At 47.5% G+C, this 26,183-nt stretch overlaps 1 protein-coding gene across 1 annotated transcript in view; it reads right to left on the reverse strand.

The window, feature by feature from the left end:
- Positions 1-1,190: 1,190 nt before the first annotated feature.
- LBX2 (ladybird homeobox 2) overlaps positions 1,191-26,183 on the reverse strand; it is a 316,615-nt gene continuing 291,622 nt past the window's right edge. Inside the window, exon 2 of the mRNA XM_063925785.1 lies at positions 1,191-2,954. Coding sequence (XP_063781855.1) covers positions 2,500-2,954 — 455 coding nt within the window. The 3' untranslated portion in view covers positions 1,191-2,499. The remainder of the gene's footprint in view (positions 2,955-26,183) is intronic.

Genomic DNA, 26,183 nt, shown 5'->3' on the forward strand with positions numbered 1-26,183 from the left:
GTAATTCAGAGTTGATCGCAGCAGCAAATTTGTTAGCAGTTGGGCAAAACCATGTGTACTGCGGGGGTGGGGGGCAGATGTAACATGTGCAGAGAGAGTTAGATTTGGGTGGGTTATATTGTTTCTGTACAGGGTAAATACTGGCTGCTTTATTTTTACACTGCAATTTAGATTTCAGTTTGAACACACCCCACCCAAATCTAACTCTCTGCACATGTTACATCTGCCCCCCACCCCCGCAGTACACATGGTTTTGCCCAACTGCTAACAAATTTGCTGCTGCGATAAACTCTGAATTAGGCCCAATGTGACATTATTCTATATATATGACTGGTTGCACAGTATCACTTCTCTGGTTCTGTATGCTGGATGAAATTCCCACTATGTGAGATTATTCTATACGTATGACTGATTGCACAGTATCACTTCTCTGCTTCTGTATGCTGTGTGTAATTCTCACTGTGTGAGATTATTCTATACGTATGACTGATTGCACAGTATCACTTCTCTGGTTTTGTATGCTGGATGCAATTCTCACTATGTGACATTATTCTATACATATGACTGATTGCACAGTATCACTTCTCTGGTTCTGTATGCAATTCTCACTATGTGAGATTATTCTATACGTATGACTGATTGGACAGTATCACTTCTCTGTTTCTGTATGCTGGATGCAATTCTCACTATGTGAGATTATTCTATACGTATGACTGATTGCACAGTATCACTTCTCTGTTTCTGTATGCTGGATGAAATTCCCACTATGTGAGATTATTCTATACGTATGAATGATTGCACAGTATCACTTCTCTGCTTCTGTATGATGTGTGTAACTCTTACTGTGTGAGATTATTCTATACGTATGACTGATTGCACAGTATCACTTCTCTGTTTCTGTATGCTGGGTGTACTTCTCACTATGTGACATTATTCCATACATATGACTGATTGCACAGTATCACTTCTCCGGTTCTGTATGCTGGGTGTACTTCTCACTATGTGACATTATTCCATACATATGACTGATTGCACAGTATCACTTCTCCGGTTCTGTATGCTGGGTGTAATTCTCACTATGTGACATTATTCTATACCAGGCATGTCCAAACTGCGGCCCTCCAGCTGTTGTGTAACTACATATCCCAGTATGCCCTGACACAGTTTTGCTGTCAGAGAATGCTAAAGCTGTGTCAGGGCATGCTGGGATGTGTAGTTTCTCAACAGCTTGAGGGCCTCAGTTTGGACATGCCTGTTCTATACATATGACTGCACAGTATCACTTCTCTGGCTCTGTATGCTGGATGCAATTCTCACTGTGACATTATTCTATAAGTATGACTGATTGCACAGTATCACTTCTCTGGTTCTGTATGCTGGATGAAATTCTCACTGTGAGATTATTCTATACGTATGAATAATTGCACAGTATAACTTCTCTGCTGCTGTATGCTGTGTGTAATTCTCACTGTGTGGCATTATTCTATACGTATGACTGATTGCACAGTATCACTTCTCTGGTTCTGTATGCTGGATGAAATTCTCACTATGAGAGATTATATGTATGACTGATTGCACAGTATCACTTCTCTGGTTCTGTATGCTGTGTGTAATTCTCACTATGTGACATTATTCTATACGTATGACTGTACAGTATCACTTCTCTGGTTCTGTGTGCTGGATGTAATTCTCACTGTGTAACATTATTCTATACGTATGACTGACTGCACAGTATCACTTCTCTGGTTCTGTATGCTGGGTGTAATTCTCACTGTGTAACATTATTCTATACGTATGACTGCACAGTATCACTTCTCTGGTTCTGTATGCTGGGTGTAATTCTCACTGTGTAACATTATTCTATATGTATGACTGCACAGTATCACTTCTCTGGTTCTGTATGCTGGGTGTAATTCTCACTATGTGACATTATTCTATATGTATGACTGCACAGTATCACTTCTCTGGTTCTGTATGCTGGGTGTAATTCTCACTATGTGACATTATTCTATACGTATGACTGCACAGTATCACTTCTCTGGTTCTGTATGCTGGGTGTAATTCTCACTATGTGACATTATTCTATACGTATGACTGCACAGTATCACTTCTCTGGTTCTGTATGCTGGGTGTAATTCTCACTATGTGACATTATTCTATACGTATGACTGCACAGTATCACTTCTCTGGTTCTGTATGCTGGGTGTAATTCTCACTGTGTGACATTTTTCTATTCGTATCACTTCTCCTGTCCGGAATTCGGCATACAATGCACAGTATCTCCTCTTTTACTGTATTAGTAAATGGCTGCACAGTACAAGTTCTCTGTTATGTTCCTGTGCGCTGTGCGATACGTCATCTGACGCAGTGCGTCCCCGGAGACCCCGCTGATACCGTCTATACATAATGTCCCCCGATCAGACGGTTCATGCCCATTACACCATCATCTGAGGTGGGATCCAGAAGTTCATTATCAGGGTCCATCAGCCCCGGCCACCCCTAGTCATCCACCTCTATCTCCTCCTCTTCTGAGAACTCATCAGCTGTGCGCTCCATGGAGGAACCGCGAGGGGACTGAAGGAACAGTCCTTGTGAGTTTGGCGAGCAGGATCTCTCTATGGTGTCATCGTCATCCTCCTCCAATCCCACCTCAGGCATGGAGACCAGCTTCTCCAAGTCATGTGGTGGCAGCTTCTTCAGTGACTCCACATCAGCCTTCATCTCCTCCAGGTCCCTCTTCAGCTTGGCTCGGCGGTTCTGGAACCAGGTTATGACTTGGGCATTACTGAGTCCCAGCTGTTGGGCGATGTGGTCGCGGTCTGCGGGGGACAGGTACTTCTGGTACAGGAAACGCTTTTCCAGCTCGTAGATCTGGTGGTTGGTGAAGGCTGTCCGGGATTTCCGCCTCTTCTTTGAAGTGGGCCGATGTCCATACGAGCTGACCTGGTCACGGCCTTTGAGTCAAAGAGGAGTTGGTGAGAGTAAGAACGCACATGGAAGAAAAGAGATAACATACAATTAGTCAGAGTCCTCCAGCAAAGCCTTGTCATCAGTCTAGCATCAGAATAGTGACATTTCCCAATACAGCATCAATTCTTCTAGGTACACTTGCACAGAGTTTTTGAAGGAACTTGGCAGGGAGGTTGTTCCAGACATCTTGGAGAACTAACCACAGATTTTCAGTGGATGTAGCTTGCTCACATCCTTCTGTCTCTTCTTGTAATCCCAGACAGACTCCATGATGTTGAGATCAGGGCTCAACAACCTCCCTGCCGAGTTCCTTCAAACACTCTGTGCAAGTGTACCTAGAAGGACTGATGTTGTTTTGACGGCAAAGGGCGGTCACACCAAATATTGATTTAATGTCTCTTCTCTTCTGTTCATTCACTTTGCATTTTGTTAATTGACAACAATAAACTATTAACACTTCTATCTGTGAAAGTGTTCTTACTCTGCGGCATTTTGACCATACCTGCCTAAAACTTTTGCACAGTATTGTATATGTATACTCTCAATGTTATCAGTCACCCTGGAGAAACCAGCCCATTACAGGTAGGGGTACTGTTAGCACATGGAAGCTTCACTGACGGCTAAACAATTATATATATATATATATATATATACATACACATACAACTTTTTTATAAACTGATTACCAGTTATATTATATAGCACACATATTCACATATTCCGCCACTCCGTACAGAGAGCATATCACAGTCACCCACTATCTCCCTGTCACCCCTGCCTCCCCAGTCACCTACTATTTCCCTGCCTCCCCAGTCACCTACTATCTCCCTGTCACCCCTGCCTCCCCAATCACCTACTATCTCCGTCACCCCTGCCTATATCCCTGTGACCCCTGCCTCCCCAATCACCTACTTTCTCCCCTGTCACCCACTGTGGCCGGAGAGACAAGCCAGCCACACGTGTAATGGCATCTGCGGCACTGAAGGGGTTAACCCTCGTGCCCAGCGCCATGTTGCGGACTGTTTAAAAGTTTGTTGAATGATGTGTTTTAACATGTCATATGTAGTGCTCTGTGCACCATTGCAGGAAGACATGTTTAAATGTATTTATTTTATATTCAAGACAAGCTTGGTGTATATTTAAAGGGAAACACGTGTTTAAATGAAATGTATTTAAAGGAAAAATGGCTCTGTGCTAGCAGAGAGGTGTGAAGGACAAAACCTTTTGATGTGTAAGTTCCTTAGAGAGAGATACTAATCACTGGGTCTATGGGCTTGGAATCTGTTTCATGTAGGGGATGTAATTGATTTACGATCCGTGAATGGCAGATAAAGGAAGGAAGACTGTTTGTTTGTATTGTAGCCATTCCTGTTGTAATCTTAAACACTGGGATTGCCTGCAGATGGGAATGACCAGACACATTTGTATTTTGAAGATATGTGATAAATTTATCAATAGTGAATGTTAATCTGATACCAAACGTTGTCTGGGTGACAGGAAGGAGGATATTGTTTTATTGCACTTATATCCTTGTAAAATGTAATTTATTGGTATTTTGTAAAATAACCTGATTGGTTGGAGAAGACAGGGAGGGCTTACCCCCCTGTGGTACTGTGTGGAAAACTGACATAAAAAGGAGACCTGCGTGCCTCCAGAGTAGTTGTACCATCTTTATTCTGCTGAAACATCTGATTGTATGCTGTTGCCCCTAGCAATAGGGAAGGGTTCTCTTTAGAACTATTGAGCAAATAAATATCTTTGCCTCAAGAAGACTGCTTCATCTTGTGACCAGCAGGGTTAGGCCAAACCTAGCCCCGTCCTCCGGCTGTCCAGGGAAGCACCTGACGTCTCCAAGTTCCGCCTTCCGCCAGCTACCGGTAGAGGCCTAGCAAGTGGCTAGAGGGGATTCGTCAACACCACACAGGTGTGGTAAGGCAGTGCGTCGGCACATACAGAGCAGAACCGTGGTTCCAAACGCCACGGCAGGTTAGGAGTTTGGTGGTGGCAGCGAGAACCCGCCCACAGCGCAGTGGGTGGAGTCAGTAACAGGCGGTTACTGACGGTAAGCGGGAATCCCCTATGTGGTCAGGCCTCGTGCGGCTTGACCTTCCATTCTGTGCGCAGTCAACGGGACGCGGCAAGCGGCGAGTGCTTCCTTACGGTACCGTCCTGTCACACCCACTATCTCCCTGTCACCCATTCCTCCCTCACCAGTCACCTACTATCTCCCTGTCACCCACTATCTCCCTGTCACCCCTGCCTCCCCAATCACCTACTATCCCTGTCACCCCTGCCTCCCCAGTCACCTACTATCTCCCTGTCCCCCCTGCCTCCCCTGTCACACACTATCTCCCTGTCACCCCTTCCTCACCAGTCATCTACTATCTCCCTGTCACCCACTATCTCCGTCACCCCTGCCTCCCCAATCACCTACTATCTCCCTGTCACCCCTGCCTCCCCAATCACCTACTATTTCCCTGTCACCCACTATCTCCCTGTCACCCCTTCCTCACCAGTCACCTACTAATCCCTGTCACCCACTATCTACCTGTTGCCCACTATCTCCGTCACCCCTGCCTCCCCAATCACCTACTATCTCCCTGTCACCCCTGCCTCCCCAATCACCTACTATTTCCCTGCCTCCCCTGTCACCCACTATCTCCCTGTCACCCCTTCCTCACCAGTCACCTACTATCTCCCTGTCACCCACTATTTCCCTGTCACCCACTATCTCCATCAACCCTGTCACCCACTATCTCCCTGTCACCCCTTCCTCACCAGTCACCGACTATCTCCGTCACCCCTTCCTCACCAGTCACGCACTATCTCCCTGTCACCCCTGCCTCCCCAGACACCCACTATCTCCTTGTCGCCCCTTCCTCACCAGTAACCTACTATCTCCCTGTCACCCCAGTCACCCACTATCTCCCTGTCACCCCTGCCTCCCCAGTAACTTACTATCTCCCTGTCACCCCTGCCTTCCCTGTCACCCACTATATCCCTGTCACCCCTTCCTCACCGGTCACCTACTATCTCCCTGTCACCCACTATCTATCTGTCACCCCTGCCTCCCCAATCACCTACTATCTCCCTGTCACCCCTGCCTAACCAATCACCTACTATCTCCCTGTCACCCCTGGCTCCCCTGTCACCCACTATCTCCCTGTCACACCTGCCTCCCCAGTCACCTACTGACACCCCTGTCTCACCAGTAACCTACATCTCCCTGTCACCCCTGCCTCCCCAGTCACCCACTATCTCCCTGTCTCCCCAGTCACCTACTATCTCCCTGTCACCACAGTCAACCACTATCTCCCTGTCACCCACTATCTCTCTGTCACCCCTGCCTCCCCAATCACCTACTATCTCCCTGTCACCCCTGCCTCCCCTGCCACCCACTATCTCCCTGTCACACCTGCCTCCCCAGTCACCTACTGTCACCCCTGTCTCACCAGTAACCTACTATCTCCCTGTCACCCCAGTCACCCACTATCTCCCTGTCTCACCATTAACCTACTATCTCCCTGTCACCACAGTCAACCGCTATCTCCCTGTCACCCCTGCCTCTCCTGTCACCCCTGTCTCACCATCAACCTACTATCTCCCTGTCACCACAGTCAACCACTATCTCCCTGTCACCCCTGCCTCCCCTGTCACCCACTATCTCCCTGTCACTCCTGCCTCCCCAGTCACTATCTTCCAGTCACCCACTATCTCACCATCACCCCTGCCTCCCCAGTCACTTACTATCTCCCAGTCACCCACAATCTCACCATCACCCCTGCCTCCCCAGTCACTTACTATCTCCCTGTCACCCCTGCCTCCCCAGTCAATTACTATCTCCCAGTCACCCCTGCCTCCCCAGTCACTCAAAATCTCCCTTTTACCCCTGCCTCTCCAGTCACTTACTATCTCCCAGTCACCCAAAATCTCCCAGTCACCCATCTTCCTGTCACCCCTGCCTCCCCAGTCACCCACTATCTCCCTGTCACCCCTGCCTCCCCAGTCACGCACTAACTCCTTGTCACCCCTTCTTCACCAGTCACCTACTATCTCCCTGTCACCCACTATCTCCCTGTCACCCCTGTCTCACCAGTAACCTACTATCTCCCTGTCACCCCAGTCACCCACTATCTCCCTGTCACCTCTGCCTCCCCTGTCACCCACTATCTCACTGTCACCCCTGCCTCCCCAGTCACCTACTATTACCCTGCCTCCCCTGTCACCCCTTCCTCACCAGTCACCTACTATCTCCCTGTCACCAACTATCTCCCTGTCACTCCTTCCTCACCAGTCACCCACTATCTCCCTGCCTCCCCGGTCACCCACTATCTCCTTGTCACCCCTTCCTCACCAGTCACCCACTATCTCCCTGTCACCCCTGCCTCCACAGTCACCCACTATCTCCCTGTCTCACCAGTAACCTACTATCTCCCTGTCACCCCTGCCTCCCCTGTTACCCACTATCTCCCTGTCACCCCTGCCTCCCCAGTCACTATCTCCCAGTCACCCACTATCTCACCATCACCCCTGCCTCCCCAGTCACTTACTATCTCCCAGTCACCCACTATCTCACCATCATCCCTGCCTCCCCAGTCACTTACTATCTCCCTGTCACCCCTGCCTCCCCAGTCACTTACTATCTCCCAGTCACTCAATATTTCCCTGCCTCCCGAGTCACTCAAAATCTCCCTTTTACCCCTGCCTCTCCAGTCACTTACTATCTCCCAGTCACCCAAAATCTCTGTCACCCATCTTCCTGTCACCCCAGCCTCCCCAGTCACCCACTATCTCCCTGTCACCACTGCCTCCCCAGTCACCCACTATCTCCCTGTCACCCCTTCCTCACCAGTCACCTACTATCTCCCTGTCACCCACTATCTCCTTGTCACCAGTGCCTCAATGGTCACCCACTATCTCCCTGTCTCCCCAGTCACTTAATATCTCCCTGTCACCCCTGTCTCACCAGTAACCTATCTCCCTGCCACCCCAGTCACCCACTATCTCCCTGTCACCCCTGCCTCCCCTGTCACCCACTATCTCCCTTTCACCCCTGCCTCCCCAGTCACCCACTATCTCCCTGTCACCTGCAGTCTCACCAGTAACCTACTATCTCCCTGTCACCCCAGTCACCCACTATCTCCCTGTCACCCCTGTCTCACCAATAACCTACTATCTTCCTGTCACCCCAGTCACCCACTATCTCCCTGTCACCCCTCCCTCCCCTGTCACCCACTATCTCCCAGTCACCCATTTTCCTGTCAACCCTGCCTCCCCAGTCACCTACTACTGTATCTCCCTGTCACTGAATATCTCCCTGTCACCCTGCCTCCCCAGTCATTTACTATCTCCCAGTCACCCACTATCTCACCATCACTCCTGCCTCCCCAGTCACTTACTATCTCTCAGTCACCCACTATCTCACCATCACCCCTGCCTCCACAGTCACTTACTATCTCCCTGTCACCCACTATCTCACCATCACCCCTGCCTTCCCAGTCACTTACTATTTTCCAGTCACCCACTATCTCACCATCACCCCTGCCTCCCCAGTCACTTACTATCTCCCTGTCACCCACTATCTCACCATCACCCCTGCCTTCCCAGTCACTTACTATCTCCCAGTCACCCACTATCTCACCATCACCCCTGCCTCCCCAGTCCCTTACTATCTCCCTGTCACCCCTGCCTCCCCAGTCACTTACTATCTCCCAGTCACCCACTATCTCACCATCACCCCTTCCTCCCCAGTCACTTACCATCTCCCAGTCACCCACTATCTCACCATCACCCCTGCCTCCCCAGTCACTTACTATCTCCCAGTCACCCACAATCTCACCATCACCCCTGCCTCCCCAGTCACTTACTATCTCCTTGTCACCCCTGCCTCCCCTGTCACCCACTATCTCCCATTTACCCACTATCTGTCTGTCAAACACTATCTCACCATCTCCCCTGTCACCAACTATCTCCCATTTACCCAGTATCTGCCTGTTGAACACTATCTCACCATCTCCCCGTCACCCACTATCTCCCATTTACCATCTATCTGCCTGTCAAACATTATCTTACCATCACCCCTGCCTCCTCTGTCACCCACTATCTCCCATTTACCCTCTATCTGCCTGTCAAACACTATCTCATCATCACCTCTGCCTCCCCAGTCACTTACTATCTCTTTGTCACCCAGTATCTCACCATCACCCCTGCCTCTACAGTCACTTACTATCTCCCAGTCACCCACTATCTCACCATCACCCCTTCCTCCCCAGTCACTTACTATCTCCCAGTCACCCACAATCTCACCATCACCCCTGCCTCCCCAGTCACTTACTATCTCCCAGTCACCCACTATCTCACCATCACCCCTGCCTCCCGTCACTTACTATCTCCCAGTCACCCACAATCTCACCATCACCCCTGCCTCCACAGTCACTTACTATCTCCCAGTCACCCACAATCTCACCATCACCCCTGCCTCCCCAGTCACTTACTATCTCCCAGTCACCCACTAACTCACCATCACCCCTGCCTCCCCTGTCACTTACTATCTCCCAGTCACCCACTATCTCACCATCACCCCTGCCTCCCCAGTCACTTACTATGTCCCAGTCACCCACAATCTCACCATCACCCCTGCCTCCACAGTCGCTTACTATCTCCCTGTCACCCCTGCCTCCCCTGTCACCCACTATCTCCCATTTACCCACTATCTGTCTGTCAAACACTATCTCACCATCTCCCCTGTCATCAACTATCTCCCATTTACCCAGTATCTGCCTGTCGAACACTATCTCACCATCTCCCCTGTCACCCACTGTCTCCCATTTACCATCTATCTGCCTGTGAAACACTATCTTACCATCTCCCCTGCCTCCCCTGTCACCCACTATCTCCCATTTACCCTCTATTTGCCTGTCAAACAAACACTATCTCATCATCACCTCTGCCTCCCCAGTCACTTACTATCTCCCAGTCACCCACTATCTCGCCATCACCCACTATCTCACCATCACCCATTATCTCCATCACCCTCTGCCTTTCCCCGTCACACTCTGTCTATCCCTATTTACCTCTCCCTGTCACCCTCATTTACCCCTATCCCTATTTACCTCTCCCTGTCACCCTCATTTACCCTCGGCCTCCTTTATTGTATCGCTTAACCTGATTCTCTGCCCCAGCAAGTCCTGCTGCCTGTATGCCAACAAGTGTGTGTGCTTGATTAGAGGTGCATGGACCAGCTAATGCAAGCACCAGGGAACGTATGCCTGAGGGAAGGGGGGGGGGGGGGGGGTATGAGATAGCGTTTCATGGCACCATTAGAGTTAGCAATTAGTGGCAGCCTAAAAAAAAATGTAGGATCTGGCTTATTGGCAAAGAATGTCTTGGCTAGTGGGTCTGTTGTGTTTTGCAAGATGCATAGATCCGGCCAGCAAGGTAAAGGTAAGTAGGTAACAAGAGAAGAGGAACACAGCAGTCTGCCCGGAGGAGCTAGTGGAAGAGGTACATAGTACACAGAGCAGAAGGAGGCCATGCTGATATATCTCTGGTAACCGACGCGTATACCAGTTTACATCTTTGTATAAATGCTGCAAAGTGGCAACTGAGCTGCAGGGAAAGGACTATGGCACGCATTCACCTAGCACTGGGGCAGCCCCCGCGGTGTCAGAGTCCAGGTGCTCAGAGGAAAGAATGTAATGCATCGGCCAATGGCAGTCTGCCAGTCATAAGACATACACAGGCTCGCTGGAGGCGTGATAAGGTCATGGCTTTAGTGGTGGGCTATGTTTCATGGAGATCCGAGCATTGATGGAACCACTGTGTGCCAGCCAACATTCCGGCATGAGTGCATCAGAGGAGACACCCCTGCCCATCTAGGGTAAGGATGAGAGGCATGGTGTCACCTGTATGGGGGCCAGAGCAAAGCCACGAGAAGAAAGGGGGAGGGGTTGCAGAAAGGGCAGTAGGTTGGTCACATGATCCGGTTATTGAAAGGGGACCCTCTGCCCTCAGCTCCGGTACATGATTCCGATGCGATAAGGGCTGGTGTCCCACAGCGCTGTCTAGGACACCAAAGGAATAATAGCAAATTTATACTCAAATGTAATAAGGTGTGACCTTCTAATCTGCCATATACTGTACACGTCTCTGCTTATTTCAGGTGTGGGGTTCTCAGGGTCAGGGGGAAGGGTGGGTTACGAGAAGATTCAGATGCTCAAAGGTTTATAGTTTTAAATACGTCCCAAGTTTCAGATGAAGCTCAATGGAACTTGGTGTGAGCAGAACCTGCGGCCTCCCTTCTCCTACAGCCTCAGCCGCACACAGATGTGCGCACATCGCATTCATCACTGTAATCTGGCGCAGTCATTTATTTGCGTCTATGTGTTTTAATTAGAGATGTGCGCCGGCCCAAATCTTGGGTTTTGGTTTTGGATCCGTATTGGTTTTGCCCTAACCGCCCTTCTGGGTTTTTGTTTTGGATCTGTATTTTTATTTTTAGAAAAATATTCTAAAAACAGCTAAAATCACAGGATTTGGGCCTGTTTTTGTTCCTACTGTATTATTAACCTCGATAACATTAATTTACAGTCAATTTTGTCTACCTCACAGCTCACAATATTGTTTTACCCAAGGGATCTTATGGAGCTTCACTCTAAACTAGCAAGACCGCTATTTTGATCTTCAATGATTCAGTTATATCAGGTATGGTTCCCAAAGACTGGCGTATAGCGGAAGTAGTGCCAATATTCAAAAAGGGAAGTAAAGCTGAACCGGGTCACTATAGACCAGTTAGCCTTACATCTATAGTGGGGAAAGTATTCAGAAGTTCCTTGAAGCCAATAACGTAATTAAAACGAACCAACATGGATTTGTGAAGGACAGATTATGTCAAACCAATTTACTTGGCTTTTATGAAACAGTGCGAACCTTGATCAGGGTAAGGAGGTGGATGTAATCTTTTTAGACTTTGCCAAAGCTTTCGACACAGTACCACACATGCGTCTTATCTATAAGCTACAAGAAATAGGGCTAGGGAGCACAATATGCACTTAGGTCAGAAATTGGTTGGTTAATAGGGAGCAGCGCATTGTGGTCAATGGATCATTTTCAAATTGGACTGAAATGCTAAGTGGTGTGCCTCAAGGGTCTGTACTTGGACCACTATTGTTCAACATTTTCATTAACGACCTAACAGTAGGTTTAGAGAGCATGGTGTCAATTTTTGCAGACGATACCAAATTGTGTAAGGTTATAAATACGGAGGGGGATGCTGAGTCTCTTCAGAACGACTTAACTAAACTGGAAGCATGGGCAGCAAAATGGAGAATAAGATTCAACACATACAAGTGTAAGGTAATGCACTGTGGGGGCAAGACCAAAAATTACACCTACATACTAAATGGGGTAATATTAGGGGATTCTGTACTGGAAAAAGACTTAGGGGTTCACGTAGATAACAAATTAAGCAGCAGTACCCAAAGTAGGAGTGCAGCAAAGAACGCAAATAAGATATTAGCATGCATAAAACGGGATATTATATAAATCACTAGTGAGGCCACATCTTGAATAATGTGTACAATTTTGGGCACCATACTACAAAAAGGATATCCTGGAGCTAGAAAGGGTTCAGAGGCGGGTGACCAAACTAATTAAGGGCATGGAGGCGCTGGAATACGAGGAAAGGCTTGCAAGGCTAGGCATGTTTACACTGGAAAAAGAGGAGACTAAGAGGGGACATGATCAACATCTACAAATATATAAGGGGACAATACACAGAGCTTGCGCGGGACCTGTTTTTGGTAAGATCAGCACAGAGGACACGTGGACACTCGCTTAGGTTAGAGGAGAGGAGATTCCACACAAAGCGTCAAAAAGGTTTTTTCACAGTAAGGACAATACGTGTTTGGAATTCCGTGCCTGAGAGAGTAGTAATGGCAGACTCAGTCAACACCTTTAAGAGTGGGTTAGATAAATTCCTAATGGATAAGGATATCCAGGGTTATGGTGCGTAGTCACTAGTGATGTGCACCTGAAATTTTTCGGGTTTTGTGTTTTGGTTTTGGGTTCGGTTCCGTGGCCGTGTTTTGGGTTCGAACGCGTTTTGGCAAAACCTCACCGAATTTTTTTTGTCGGATTCGGGTGTGTTTTGGATTCGGGTGTTTTTTTCAAAAAACCCTAAAAAACAGCTTAAATCATAGAATTTGGGGGTCATTTTGATCCCATAGTATTATTAACCTCAATAACCATAATTTCCACTCATTTTCAGTCTATTCTGAACACCTCACACCTCACAATATTATTTTTAGTCCTAAAATTTGCACCGAGGTCGCTGGATGGCTAAGCTAAGCGACCCTAGTGGCCGACCCAAACACCTGGCCCATCTAGGAGTGGCACTGCAGTGTCAGACAGGATGGCACTTCAAAAAAATAGTCCCCAAACAGCACATGATGCAAAGAAAAAAAGAGGCGCACCAAAGTCGTTGTGTGACTAAGCTAAGCGACCCTAGTGGCCGACACAAACACCTGGCCCATCTAGGAGTGGCACTGCAATGTCAGACAGGATGGCACTTAAAAAAATAGTCCCCAAACAGCACATGATGCAAAGAAAAAAAGAGCTGCACCAAAGTCGTTGTGTGACTAAGCTAAGCGACACAAGTGGTCGACACAAACACCTGGCCCATCTAGGAGTGGCACTGCAGTGTCAGGCAGGATGGCACTTAAAAAAATACTCCCCAAACAGCACATGATGCAAAGAAAAAAAGGGGCGCACCAAGGTCCCTGTGTGACTAAGCTAAGCGACACAAGTGGCCGACACAAACACCTGGCCCATCTAGGAGTGGCACTGCAGTGTCAGACAGGATGGCACTTAAATAAATACTCCCCAAACAGCACATGATGCAAAGAAAAATGAAAGAAAAAAGAGGTGCAAGATGGAATTGTCCTTGGGCCCTCCCACCCACCCTTATGTTGTATAAACAGGACATGCACACTTTAACCAACCCATCATTTCAGTGACAGGGTCTGCCACACGACTGTGACTGAAATGACTGGTTGGTTTGGACCCCCACCAAAAAAGAAGCAATTAATCTCTGCTTGCACAAACTGGCTCTACAGAGGCAAGATGTCCACCTCCTCCTCATCGTCCGATTCATCACCCCTCTCACTGTGTACATCCCCCTCCTCACAGATTATTAATTCATCCCCACTGGAATCCACCATCTCAGCTCCCTGTGTACTTTGTGGAGGCAATTGCTGCTGGTGAATGTCTCCACGGAGGAATTGATTATAATTCATTTTAATGAACATCATCTTCTCCACATTTTCTGGAAGTAACCTCGTACGCCGATTGCAGACAAGGTGAGCGGCTGCACTAAACACTCTTTCGGAGTACACACTGGAGGGAGGGCAACTTAGGTAGAATAAAGCCAGTTTGTGCAAGGGCCTCCAAATTGCCTCTTTTTCCTGCCAGTATACGTACGGACTGTCTGACGTGCCTACTTGGATGCGGTCACTCATATAATCCTCCACCATTCTTTCAATGGTGAGAGAATCATATGCAGTGACAGTAGACGACATGTCAGTAATCGTTGGCAGGTCCTTCAGTCCGGACCAGATGTCAGCATCAGCAGTCGCTCCAGACTGCCCTGCATCACCGCCAGCAGGTGGGCTCGGAATTCGTAGCCTTTTCCTCGCACCCCCAGTTGCGGGAGAATGTGAAGGAGGAGATGTTGACGGGTCGCGTTCCGCTTGACTTGACAATTTTCTCACCAGCAGTTCTTTGAACCTCTGCAGACTTGTGTCTGCCGGAAAGAGAGATCCAACGTAGGTTTAAAATCTAGGATCGAGCACGGTGGCCAAAATGTAGTGCTCTGATTTCAACAGATTGACCACCCGTGAATCCTTGTTAAGCGAATGAAGGGCTCCATCCACAAGTCCCACATGCCTAGCGGAATCGCTCTGTTTTAGCTCCTCCTTCAATGCCTCCAGCTTCTTCTGCAAAAGCCTGATGAGGGGAATGACCTGACTCAGGCTGGCAGTGTCTGAACTGACTTCACGTGTGGCAAGTTCAAAAGGTTGCAGAACCTTGCACAACGTTGAAATCATTCTCCACTGCGCTTGAGACAGGTGCATTCCACCTCCTTTGCCTATATCGTGGGCAGATGTATAGGCTTGAATGGCCTTTTGCTGCTCCTCCATCCTCTGAAGCATATAGAGGGTTGAATTCCACCTCGTTACCACCTCTTGCTTCAGATGATGGCAGGGCAGGTTCAGGTGTTTTTGGTGGTGCTCCAGTCTTCTGTACGCGGTGCCTGTACGCCGAAAGTGGCCCGCAATTCTTCTGGCCACCGACAGCATCTCTTGCACACCCCTGTCGTTTTTTAAATAATTCTGCACCACCAAATTCAAGGTATGTGCAAAACATGGGACGTGCTGGAATTTGCCCAGATGTAATGCACGCACAATATTGCTGGCGTTGTCCGATGCCACAAATCCCCAGGAGAGTCCAATTGGGGTAAGCCATTCTGCGATGATCTTCCTCAGTTGCCGTAAGAGGTTTTCAGCTGTGTGCGTATTCTGGAAAGCGGTGATACAAAGCATAGCCTGCCTAGGAACGAGTTGGCGTTTGCGAGATGCTGCTACTGGTGCCGCCGCTGCTGTTCTTGCAGCGGGAGGCAATACATCTACCCAGTGGGCTGTCACAGTCATGTAGTCCTGAGTCTGCCCTGCTCCACTTGTCCACATGTCCGTGGTTAAGTGGACATTGGGTGCAACTGCATTTTTTAGGACACTGGTGAGTCTTTTTCTGACGTCCGTGTACATTCTCGGTATCGCCTGCCTACAGAAGTGGAACCTAGATGGTATTTGGTAACGGGGGCACACTGCCTCAATAAATTGTCTAGTTCCCTGTGAACTAACGTCTAACACCAACATAGTTGTCAAGGCCTCAGTTATCCGCTTTGCAGCAGGATGACTGCTGTGATATTTCATCTTCCTCGCAAAGGACTGTTGGACAGTCAATTGCTTACTGGAAGTAGTACAAGTGGTCTTACGACTTCCCCTCTGGGATGACGATCGACTCCCAGCAGCAACAACAGCAGCGCCAGCAGCAGTAGGCGTTACACTCAAGGATGCATCGGAGGAATCCCAGGCAGGAGAGGACTCGTCAGACTTGCCAGTGACATGGCCTGCAGGACTATTGGCTTTCCTGGGTAAGGAGGAAATTGACACTGAGGGAGTTGGTGGTGTGGTTTGCGCGAGCTTGGTTACAAGAGGAAGGGATTTACTGGTCAGTGGACTGCTTCCGCTGTCGCCCAAAGTTTTTGAACTTGTCACTGACTTATTATGAATGCGCTGCAGGTGACGTATAAGGGAGGATGTTCCGAGGTGGTTAACGTCCTTACCCCTACTTATTACAGCTTGACAAAGGCAACACACGGCTTGACACCTGTTGTCCGCTTTTCTGTTGAAATACTTCCACACCGAAGAGCTGATTTTTTTGGTATTTTCACCAGGCATGTCAATGGCCATATTCCTCCCACGGACAACAGGTGTCTCCCCGGGTGCCTGACTTAAACAAACCACCTCACCATCAGAATCCTCCTTGTCAATTTCCTCCCCAGCGCCAGCAACACCCATATCCTCCTCATCCTGGTGTACTTCAACACTGACATCTTCAATTTGACTATCAGGAACTAGACTGCGGGTGCTCCTTCCAGCACTTGCAGGGGGTGTGCAAATGGTGGAAGGCGCAAGCTCTTCCCGTCCAGTGTTGGGAAGGTCAGGCATCGCAACCGACACAATTGGACTCTCCTTTGGGATTTGTGATTTCGAAGAACGCACAGTTCTTTGCTGTGCTTTTGCCGCAAGTCTTTTCTTTTTTCTAGCGAGAGGATGAGTGCTTGCATCCTCATGTGAAGCTGAACCACTAGCCATGAACATAGGCCAGGGCCTCAGCCGTTCCTTGCCACTCCGTGTCGTAAATGGCATATTGGCAAGTTTACGCTTCTCCTCAGACGCTTTTAATTTTGATTTTTGGGTAATTTTTTTACTGATCTTTTGTGTTTTGGATTTTACATGCTCTGTACTATGACATTGGGCATCGGCCTTGGCAGACGACGTTGATGGCATTTCATCGTCTCGGCCATGACTAGTGGCAGCAGCTTCAGCACGAGGTGGAAGTGGATCTTGATCTTTCCCTATTTTTTTAACCTCCACATTTTTGTTCTCCATATTTTAATGCGCACAACTAAAAGCCACCACAGGTATACAATGTAGATGGATGGATAGTATAGTATTATATTACTTATGGACGACGAGTGCACTGACGACACAGAGGTAGGTACAGCCGTGGCCTACCGTACTGCTTATATATATAATATACTTTATATAACGGACCTGGTGGACACTGTCAGCAGACTGCTAAACTAGTATGAAGAAAAAAAAAACACCACAGGTAGGTATACAATGTAGATGGATGGATAGTAAGTATAGTATTATATTACTTATGGACGACGAGTGCACTGACGACACAGAGGTAGGTACAGCCGTGGCCTACCGTACTGCTTATATATATAATATACTGTATATAACGGACCTGGTGGACACTGTCAGCAGACTGCTAAACTGGTATGAAGAAAAAAAAAAAACACCACAGGAGTGTTTTTCAGGCAGACAAACGTATACTGGACTGGTGGTCACTGTCAGCAAAACTGTGCACTGTACTCCTGCTATAACTGCTCCCCAGTCCCCACAATTAGGCAGTGTGAGCAGTGCACTCAGCACAGATATATCATGCAGCAGTGCAGCACACTGAGCACAGATATGGTGGAGCGTTTTTTTTTGGGCAGAGAAACAAAGGATTAAACTAACTCACTGGTGGTAAACCCTGCACTGTACTCCCTAACAGCTGCTCCCCGTCCCCAATCCTCCCCACATAACTAAGTCACTCAGTGTACTCTGTTCTTTTCTAATATAACGGAGAGGACGCCAGCCACGTCCTCTCCCTATCAATCTCAATGCACGTGTGAAAATGGCGGCGACGCGCGGCTCCTTATATAGAATCCGAATCTCGCGAGAATCCGACAGCGGGATGATGACGTTCGGGCGCGCTCGGGTTAACCGAGCAAGGCGGGAGGATCCGAGTCGCTCGGACCCGTGTAAAAAAAAGGTGAAGTTCGGGCGGGTCGGATCCCGAGGATCCGAACCCGCTCATCGCTAGTAGTCACACACTATAGTTATTTAAAAAAGAGGAATAAAACACAACGGCTGACATAAGCATCAGACAAAATTAGTCCAAAAATATAGGATATATAGGAGACCACAAATAGGTTGAAATTGATGGACAAATTGTCTTGTTTTCAACCCTAGATACTATGAAACTTTTTAATTCCTTTTAGGCCAAAGGCTGCAGCGAGCTGGCTGGTTACTAACCAACAGAGCAGTGGCACAAACATACGGCAGTTTATAGCACATCTATGAAACATTGTCACACAGCAGTGCAAAAATGAAGAGAGGTGCAAGATGGTGTACTTGTGCTCTCCCACCCACTCTTATGTGGGATATTAAAAAGGATATGCACAGTGTAACAAACCAAGCACTTCAGTGACAGGGACTGACACTTTTGTGGCTGAAGTGCTTGCTTTGTTTGGGCCCCCACAAAACAATTTTTTGGAAGGACTACTGCCGATCACTAATGAGGAGGTTGATGATGAGGGTGTTAATCACATAATCTTGTAAAAAAAATTAATGAATTCGACGCAAATTACATAATATGGAGGAGGTGCCTAGATGGCTACATCCTGGCCTCTACTAACTTAGGCTTCACAAATGGAGCAGATGCCTTCACAATTATTGTCATGATTTGGGTAAAAATAATCCTACACCCAAGTGGTGGCTTTTTTGGTGTTATACCCAGGCATCACAATGGCTTTCTTTTTATCATGGGCAAGAACTGCAGCCTCTGGTGGCTGACTGACACACACAAAATCATCAGCATCCTCCATGTCAGACAGTAGTAGTACACACATATCCCGCTCATCCTGTTCCACTTCCACACATGAATCCTCAATTTCTATTATGTCCTCATCACCATCTTTATGTGTACTGCTCTCTACATGTACAGATGGTGCAGATATGGTGGAAGGAGATGAAAGGCTTTTCTATGAGGACAGTGTGAGAAATGTCAGACTCACACATAGCTGATGTGGACATCCTTTAACGTTCCTCTGAAATATGTGACGGTTCTGAATGCACAGTTTGTTCTACTGCTTTAGTTGTTTTTATTTTATTTTTAAACCTCTTCTAGACTCTTCTGGTTGCAGAACCACCACTTATAAATAAAGGCCACTGCGTGTGGTGAATGACATATTGCCAATTTTATGTTTCTCTGCAGCTAACTTGCCTTTTGATGTTTTTTCTTTTCCACTGCAAAATTATATTGCTTCTTTGATTTTACATGTCCTGACTCAAGCCCTCTGTGCCCTTGTGCATTGGCCTCAGTAGATGATGTTGATGGACTTGTATTGTCATGACTGGTAGCAGCAAATGCAGCACTAGTATGTGCTTCCTGCTCTCCTCTCAATTGTTTGTCTTCCATATCTATCAAGTATCAACAAACACTAACGAAGTGGGGTACAGCACACACCACAATTTGTTCAAAGATGTACCACCTACAGTGTCACAATATGTGTTTGAGTCAGAAATAGTGATCAAACACTGCGTTTTTTATTTCACCAACAGTTTTGCACAATACGTGTATGATTACGAAATAAAATATATTACTGTGGTACCATCTTTCCCCACAGTATCACACAATACGTGTATGAGTATGAACATATATTACTATGGTACCACCTTCACCCACAGTGTCACACAATACATATATGAGTACAAAATATAAAATATATTACTGTGGCACCACCTTCACCCTCAGTGTTGCACAATATGTGTATGAGTACAAAATAAAATGTATTACTGTGGTACCACGTTCACCCACAGTGTTGCGCAATAGGTGTATGAGTACAAAATAATAATATACTGCGGTCTGATCGGCAGTGTGACAGTACTTATGAAAATAAAATAAAAATTATATAGAACACTGCGGTACAGCAAAAACAAAAATATATACATTTTTTATAATTATATATTAGGCTTTTTAGCTTTTATTATTTTAGTTTTACACTGGGGTGGAGCCCCTGGATGGACGGATAGAGCACCCCTAGGTAGACAGAGCACCCCTTGTCAGATACAGCAGATGACAAAGAAATAGGAACCCTAGTTTTTTGGGGGGGCACTCTTATGAAATATATATATATATATGTTAAAATATAACCTTTATTAAATTCGTTAAAACAGATAATTAATCAAAACACAGACAAGGACAGATATCAACATATAACATAAATATAACACCTGACAGGTGGTCCAGGGGGTAGAAAGTTTAGGAAAAGGCACCTGACATCAAAATGTTTCACACTATTACAAAGGGGTAGGAACTGTCACATTAAAAACAGACAAATCAGTGCCCCTCCCCCCCAAAACCCACCCCTACTAAGGCTGAAGAACAAACTTTGCATAGGAAAATGCAGGGGGGGTTCCAGTTGCTCGGAATGCCCCCTTGCCCACAGCCTGCCCAGCGGCCTCTACATGCAGTATAAAAGTGCTGCTGCACATGCCCAGTGGTAGCAGATTTTCCTCCCAGGTCTGCTGTGTGTGTCAGTGGATCTGAGTGCTCAATCATTGCACCCACCAGAGAGAGAGTCTGAAGTGTCATACAGGGATCTTTAGGACTGCACTTTGTGTGGGGCCGGCTATAGGTTGTTACATGCTAATTATACATCCTTCATCGGATGATGACATTCGCTCCAAAAATTTGGAAACCCCCCTCCAGGAATCCAGCATTGACCCCTGCTGGGTGTTCACAAATCCCTGAAGAACATTTAGGGGTGTCCACGTTAGCTATGTGTGTCTGACATTTCTCACACTGTCCTCATAGAGGAGCCTCCTTCACCCTACATCCACCATTTCTGCACCGTCTGCACATGTGGGGAGCAGTACAAGTAAAGATGATGAGGAGGACATAATGAAAATTGAGGCTTCTGTGTCATGACTGTTAGTTTTTGTGCACCCGGCGTATATGTGAAGTCCGTGCAGGGAACTGGAGGACTATGTGTAGAATTGCTGGTCTGTGGGAAACAGTACAATATGGAGGTAAGGAACCGGATATGACTGGACCGGGCTGGTTACTGGATATGTATGGATGGGGCTGGTTACCGGGTATGACTGGACGGGGCTGGTTACCTGGCTTGACTGGACCGGGCTGGTTACTGGATATGACTGGACGGGGCTGGTTACCGGATATGACTGGACGGGGCTGGTTACCTGGTATGACTGGACCGGGCTGGTTACTGGATATGACTGGACGGGGCTGGTTACCGGATATGACTGGACCGGGCTGGTTACTGGATATGACTGGACCGGGCTGGTTACCGGCTATGACTGGACGGGCTGGTTACCAGCTATGAATGGACTAGGCTGGTTACTGGATATGACTGGACCGAGCTGGATACCAGATATGACTAGACCAGGCTGGTTACCGGATATGACTGGACCGGGCAGGTTACTGGATATGACTGGACCAGGCTGGTTACCGGATATGACTTGACGGGGCTGGTTACCGGATATGACTGGACTGGGCTGGTTACCGGATATGACTGAACTGGACTGGTTACCGTATATGACTGGACTAGGCTGGTTACCGGATATGACTGAACTGGGCTGGATACCGGATATGACTGGACTAGGCTGATTACTGGGTATGACTGGACGAGGATGGTTACCGGATATGACTGAACTGGGCTGGTTACCGGATGTGACTGAACTGGGCTGGTTACCGGATATGACTGGACTAGGCTGATTACCAGATTGAATGGATTAGGCTGGTTACTGGATATGACTGGACCGGGCTGGTTACCGGATATGACTGAACTGGGCTGGTTACTGGATATGACTGAACTGGGCTGGTTACCGGATATGACCGAACTGGGCTGGTTACCGAATATGACTGGACTAGGCTGGTTACCGGATATGACTAGACTGGGCTGGTTACCGGATATGACTGAACTGGGCTGGTTACCGGATATGACTGGACTAGGCTGGTTACCGGATATGACTGAACTGGGCTGGTTACCGGATATGACTGAACTGGGCTGGTTACCGGAAATGACTGAACTGGGCTGGTTACCGGATATGACTGGACTAGGCTGGTTATCGGATATGACTGAACTGGGCTGGTTACTGAATATGACTGGACTAAGCTGGTTACCGGATATGGCTGGACCGGGCTGGTTACCGGATATGACTGGACCGGGCTCATTACCAGATATGACTGGACCGGACTGGTCACTGGATATGACGGAACCAGGCTGGATACCAGATATGACTGGACCCGGCTGGTTACTGGATATGACTGGACGGGGCTGGATACCGGATATGACTGAACTGGGCTGGTTACCGGATATGACTGGACTAGGCTGGTTACTGGATATGACTGAACTGGGCTGGTTACTGGATATGACTGTACTAAGCTGGTTACCGGATATGACTGGACCAGGCTGGTTACCGGATATGACTGGACCTGGCTCATTACCAGATATGACTGGACCATACTGGTCACTGGATATGACTGGACCAGGCTGGTTACCATTTATGACTGGACCAGGCTGGATACCAGATATGACTGGACCGGGCTGGCTACTGGATATGACTGGACCGGGCTGATTATCGGATATGACTGGACCGGGCTCATTACCAGATATGACTGGACCGGACTGGTCACTGGATATGACTGGACCAGGCTGGTTACCATTTATGACTGGACCGGGCTGATTATCAGATATGACTGGACCGGGCTGGTTACTGGATATGACTGGACCGGGCTGATTATCGGATATGACTGGACGGGGCTGGTTACTGGATATGACTGGACCGGGCTGATTATCGGATATGACTGGACCGGGCTGGTTACCAGATATGACTGGATCGGGCTGGATACCAGATATGACTGGACCAGGCTGATTATCGGATATGACTGGACCGGTCTGGTTACCAGATATGACTGGACTGCTCACTGTGAACCGGGCTGGGCACCGGTATTACTGGTAATGCACTGTAAACTGGGCTGGGTACCAGTATAACTGGTAGTGCATGGGAACTGGGCTGGGTACCAGTATAACTGGTACGCTCACTGTGAACCAGACTTGAGAGCTACAAAACTGGACAGCAAAATAACAGAGGTTTGCAGGAACTATGGTAATTAATGTTACCTCTTAGGGAGCTCAGCTACTAAGCTCACACTGAGCTGTGTGACTCGAGGAACTGGCAGCTTCTGAAACTCTGGTCTCTCTACTTATACCTCTTGGTCCTCGATGATTGGAGAATAGAGTCAGATGATTCAGGGAGTCTCAGGCTGGCACAGGATTGGATAGCTTATAGTCAGGTGATTAGACCCTGTCACATCAGTACTACAGGTTAGGCTCTGATGTGGAGTGAGGCCTAGCAGTCCAGAAAAACACTGTAGCCTTAACTTCTAAAAATGAACAAAGGATGCTGGATTTTAGGCCCAAACACCAAAGAGCTGAGCACAGTGGAGAATCAAATGCTGCACACAGGATCCTGCTAACTACTCACAGAGGAATTATTACTCAGGTGACTAATCAAGAGTAAGCAACACAGATCACAGTCTATGGGGTAAATTTACTAAGATGGGAGTTCTATTTAAAATGGGATGTTGCCAATAGCAACCAATTAGATTACAGGTATTATCTTCTTGAAGGTGCTAGATAAATGAGATGTAGAATCTGATTGGTTGCTATGGGCAACATCCCATCTTAAATAGAACTCCCAACTTAGTACATTTAACCCTACATGCTGAGCTGAAGCAGATGCAGGTTACAGGAAATGCTGAGGTAAGCCACAGAACATGAGAAATACAGTCAGATTCATGACATGCTAGTGCGGAAGTTTAACAGGATGAGGAGGATATTTGTGTACTGTCTGACACTACTGAGGAGTAGTTCTTGCCCATGATAATAATTCAAGCCATTGTGATGCCTGGGCATAAAACCAAAAGAGCCATCTCTTGTGTGTGGGATTATTTTTCCCCAAATTTTGACATTTGTGAAGGCATCTGCTCCATTTGTAAGGCCAAAGTTAGAGGTAGGGATGTTAACCATCTAAGCACCTCAATGTTACATCATTTAGTGGTGAGTTCATGAAATGTATTTTACAAAATTACAATAATTTGTTGTAATAAACACCTTCATCATCAACCTACTCAATAGTGATTGGAGGAAGTTCTTTAAAAAAAGAATTGGTTTGTGTGGTCCAAACAAACCAAGCACTTCAGCCACAAAAGTGGCAGTCCCTGACACTGAAGTGCTTGGTTTGTTAAATTGTGCATGTTGTTCATAAAAGTGCCGGTCTCTCGAGTGGTGACGGGATTCCGGTGTCAGTCACATGATCACTGGCATCCCATCCATCAGGATGATTAAGACATCCTTATATAGTCCACATCTCAATTTTAATTATTTTTAATAATCAATCGATCACTCTTTTACCTGTCTTCCACTGTTTACTCCGCGTCCATTTCCCTGTACTGCCCTCGGGTCTCTAAGCTAGTTCCTGATGAATGAAAACATTCTTTGTTACTTTCTTTCTGGTCGTATAGTTTATTAAGCTGCCACCCTGTCACCGCAGCGCTGCTCCGTTTCCTAAATGTGCAATGTTTGTAGTTGAACTGCCACGTATGTGCCGCCCACTGCTGTCACTTAGCTTAGTCAGTCAGCTACAGTAGCTCAGCGCAACCTTCTGGCCGGAACTAGATGAAAACAATGGTGAGAGGTGAGGAAATTAATGTTTGTAAGGTTGGTTATATTGCAGGAACCAAAAAAAAGGCCCAATTGATGTGATTTTTTGCTGTTTTTATAAATTTTGAAAAAAAAAATCAGATCCAAATCCAAAAGACGGGTGTTGACGCACATCTCTAGGTAAAATGCACCGATTTGAGTGTGATGGAAATATTGTTTTAATGTGCTGGAGTGTTTCGTTTGATATTTTGTTGGCAACTCATTGTTGTTTTGCTACTGACAATAAAAAATAGTGTGTTTTAAGTTAGGCTAATGCCGAATTCTCGTGTAAATAGACGCCTCCTGCCGACTTCTGCGTTGTGCTGCTGTGGCCGGGACTCAGCCATCATATCCCTCTGCAGGAACATTGGCCATATGTGTCACCCTCAGGTCATTCAAACGGCCATCTCAGAGCCATAGCTGCTCCAGGAAACAGACACTAGCATTGACACACATGGGGGCAACTTGCCTCCGTTATTCAGTGCCACCCCTCCCCACCCAAAAATGGCAGCAGCCTGTCAATCAGGCGGCGGCTTAGAGGGCAGCGCGTGCAATGACACGCACGTGCAGAATGGGTCCTGTGTGTGCATAGTCATCCTTCCATTGGAGTGGCACGCGTACAATTGGGCCTGGGTACAGCTCATGATCAGGCAGTAGATAGGGGTCTCTTTCATTGATCAAATGTATGCATTCAAATTACTACTGGGATAAAGAGTGATGTGGGGCCCGCTTGAAGGTTGGACAGCCAAGTAAAGCCACTTTCAGCCCCAACCGCTACTAAATAGTGAACTATGCAAATGCACAAATTTAATTGCAAAGTTCCACATTTTGAAGTGAAACGCGTTGGTAGAGTGCGTGTCTCAGCTACAGTGAAGATCCATAACTCACACAGAGCTGACAATGGTAGACCCCAAACTCACTGCAACTTCAGTGTGTGATTACAAGCTCTGTGCTAGTTCCTGGCTCTGGGCAGTGGGTGATTACAGGCTCTGTGCTAGTTCCTGGCTCTGGGCAGTGGGTGATTACAGGCGCTGTGCTAGTTCCTGGCTCTGGGCAGTGGGTGATTACAGGCTCTGTGCTAGTTCCTGGCTCTGGGCAGTGTGTGATTACAGGCACTGTGCTAGTTCCTGGCTCTGGGCAGTGTGTGATTACAGGCGCTGTGCTAGTTCCTGGCTCTGGGCAGTGGGTGAATACAGGCACTGTGCTAGTTCCTGGCTCTGGGCAGTGGGTGAATACAGGCACTGTGCTAGTTCCTGTCTCTGGGCAGTGGGTGATTACAGGCACTGTGCTAGTTACTGGCTCTGGGCGG

The sequence above is a fragment of the Pseudophryne corroboree genome, chromosome 1 (genome assembly GCF_028390025.1).
Source record: "Pseudophryne corroboree isolate aPseCor3 chromosome 1, aPseCor3.hap2, whole genome shotgun sequence".
Classification (NCBI taxonomy): Eukaryota; Metazoa; Chordata; class Amphibia; order Anura; family Myobatrachidae; genus Pseudophryne; species Pseudophryne corroboree.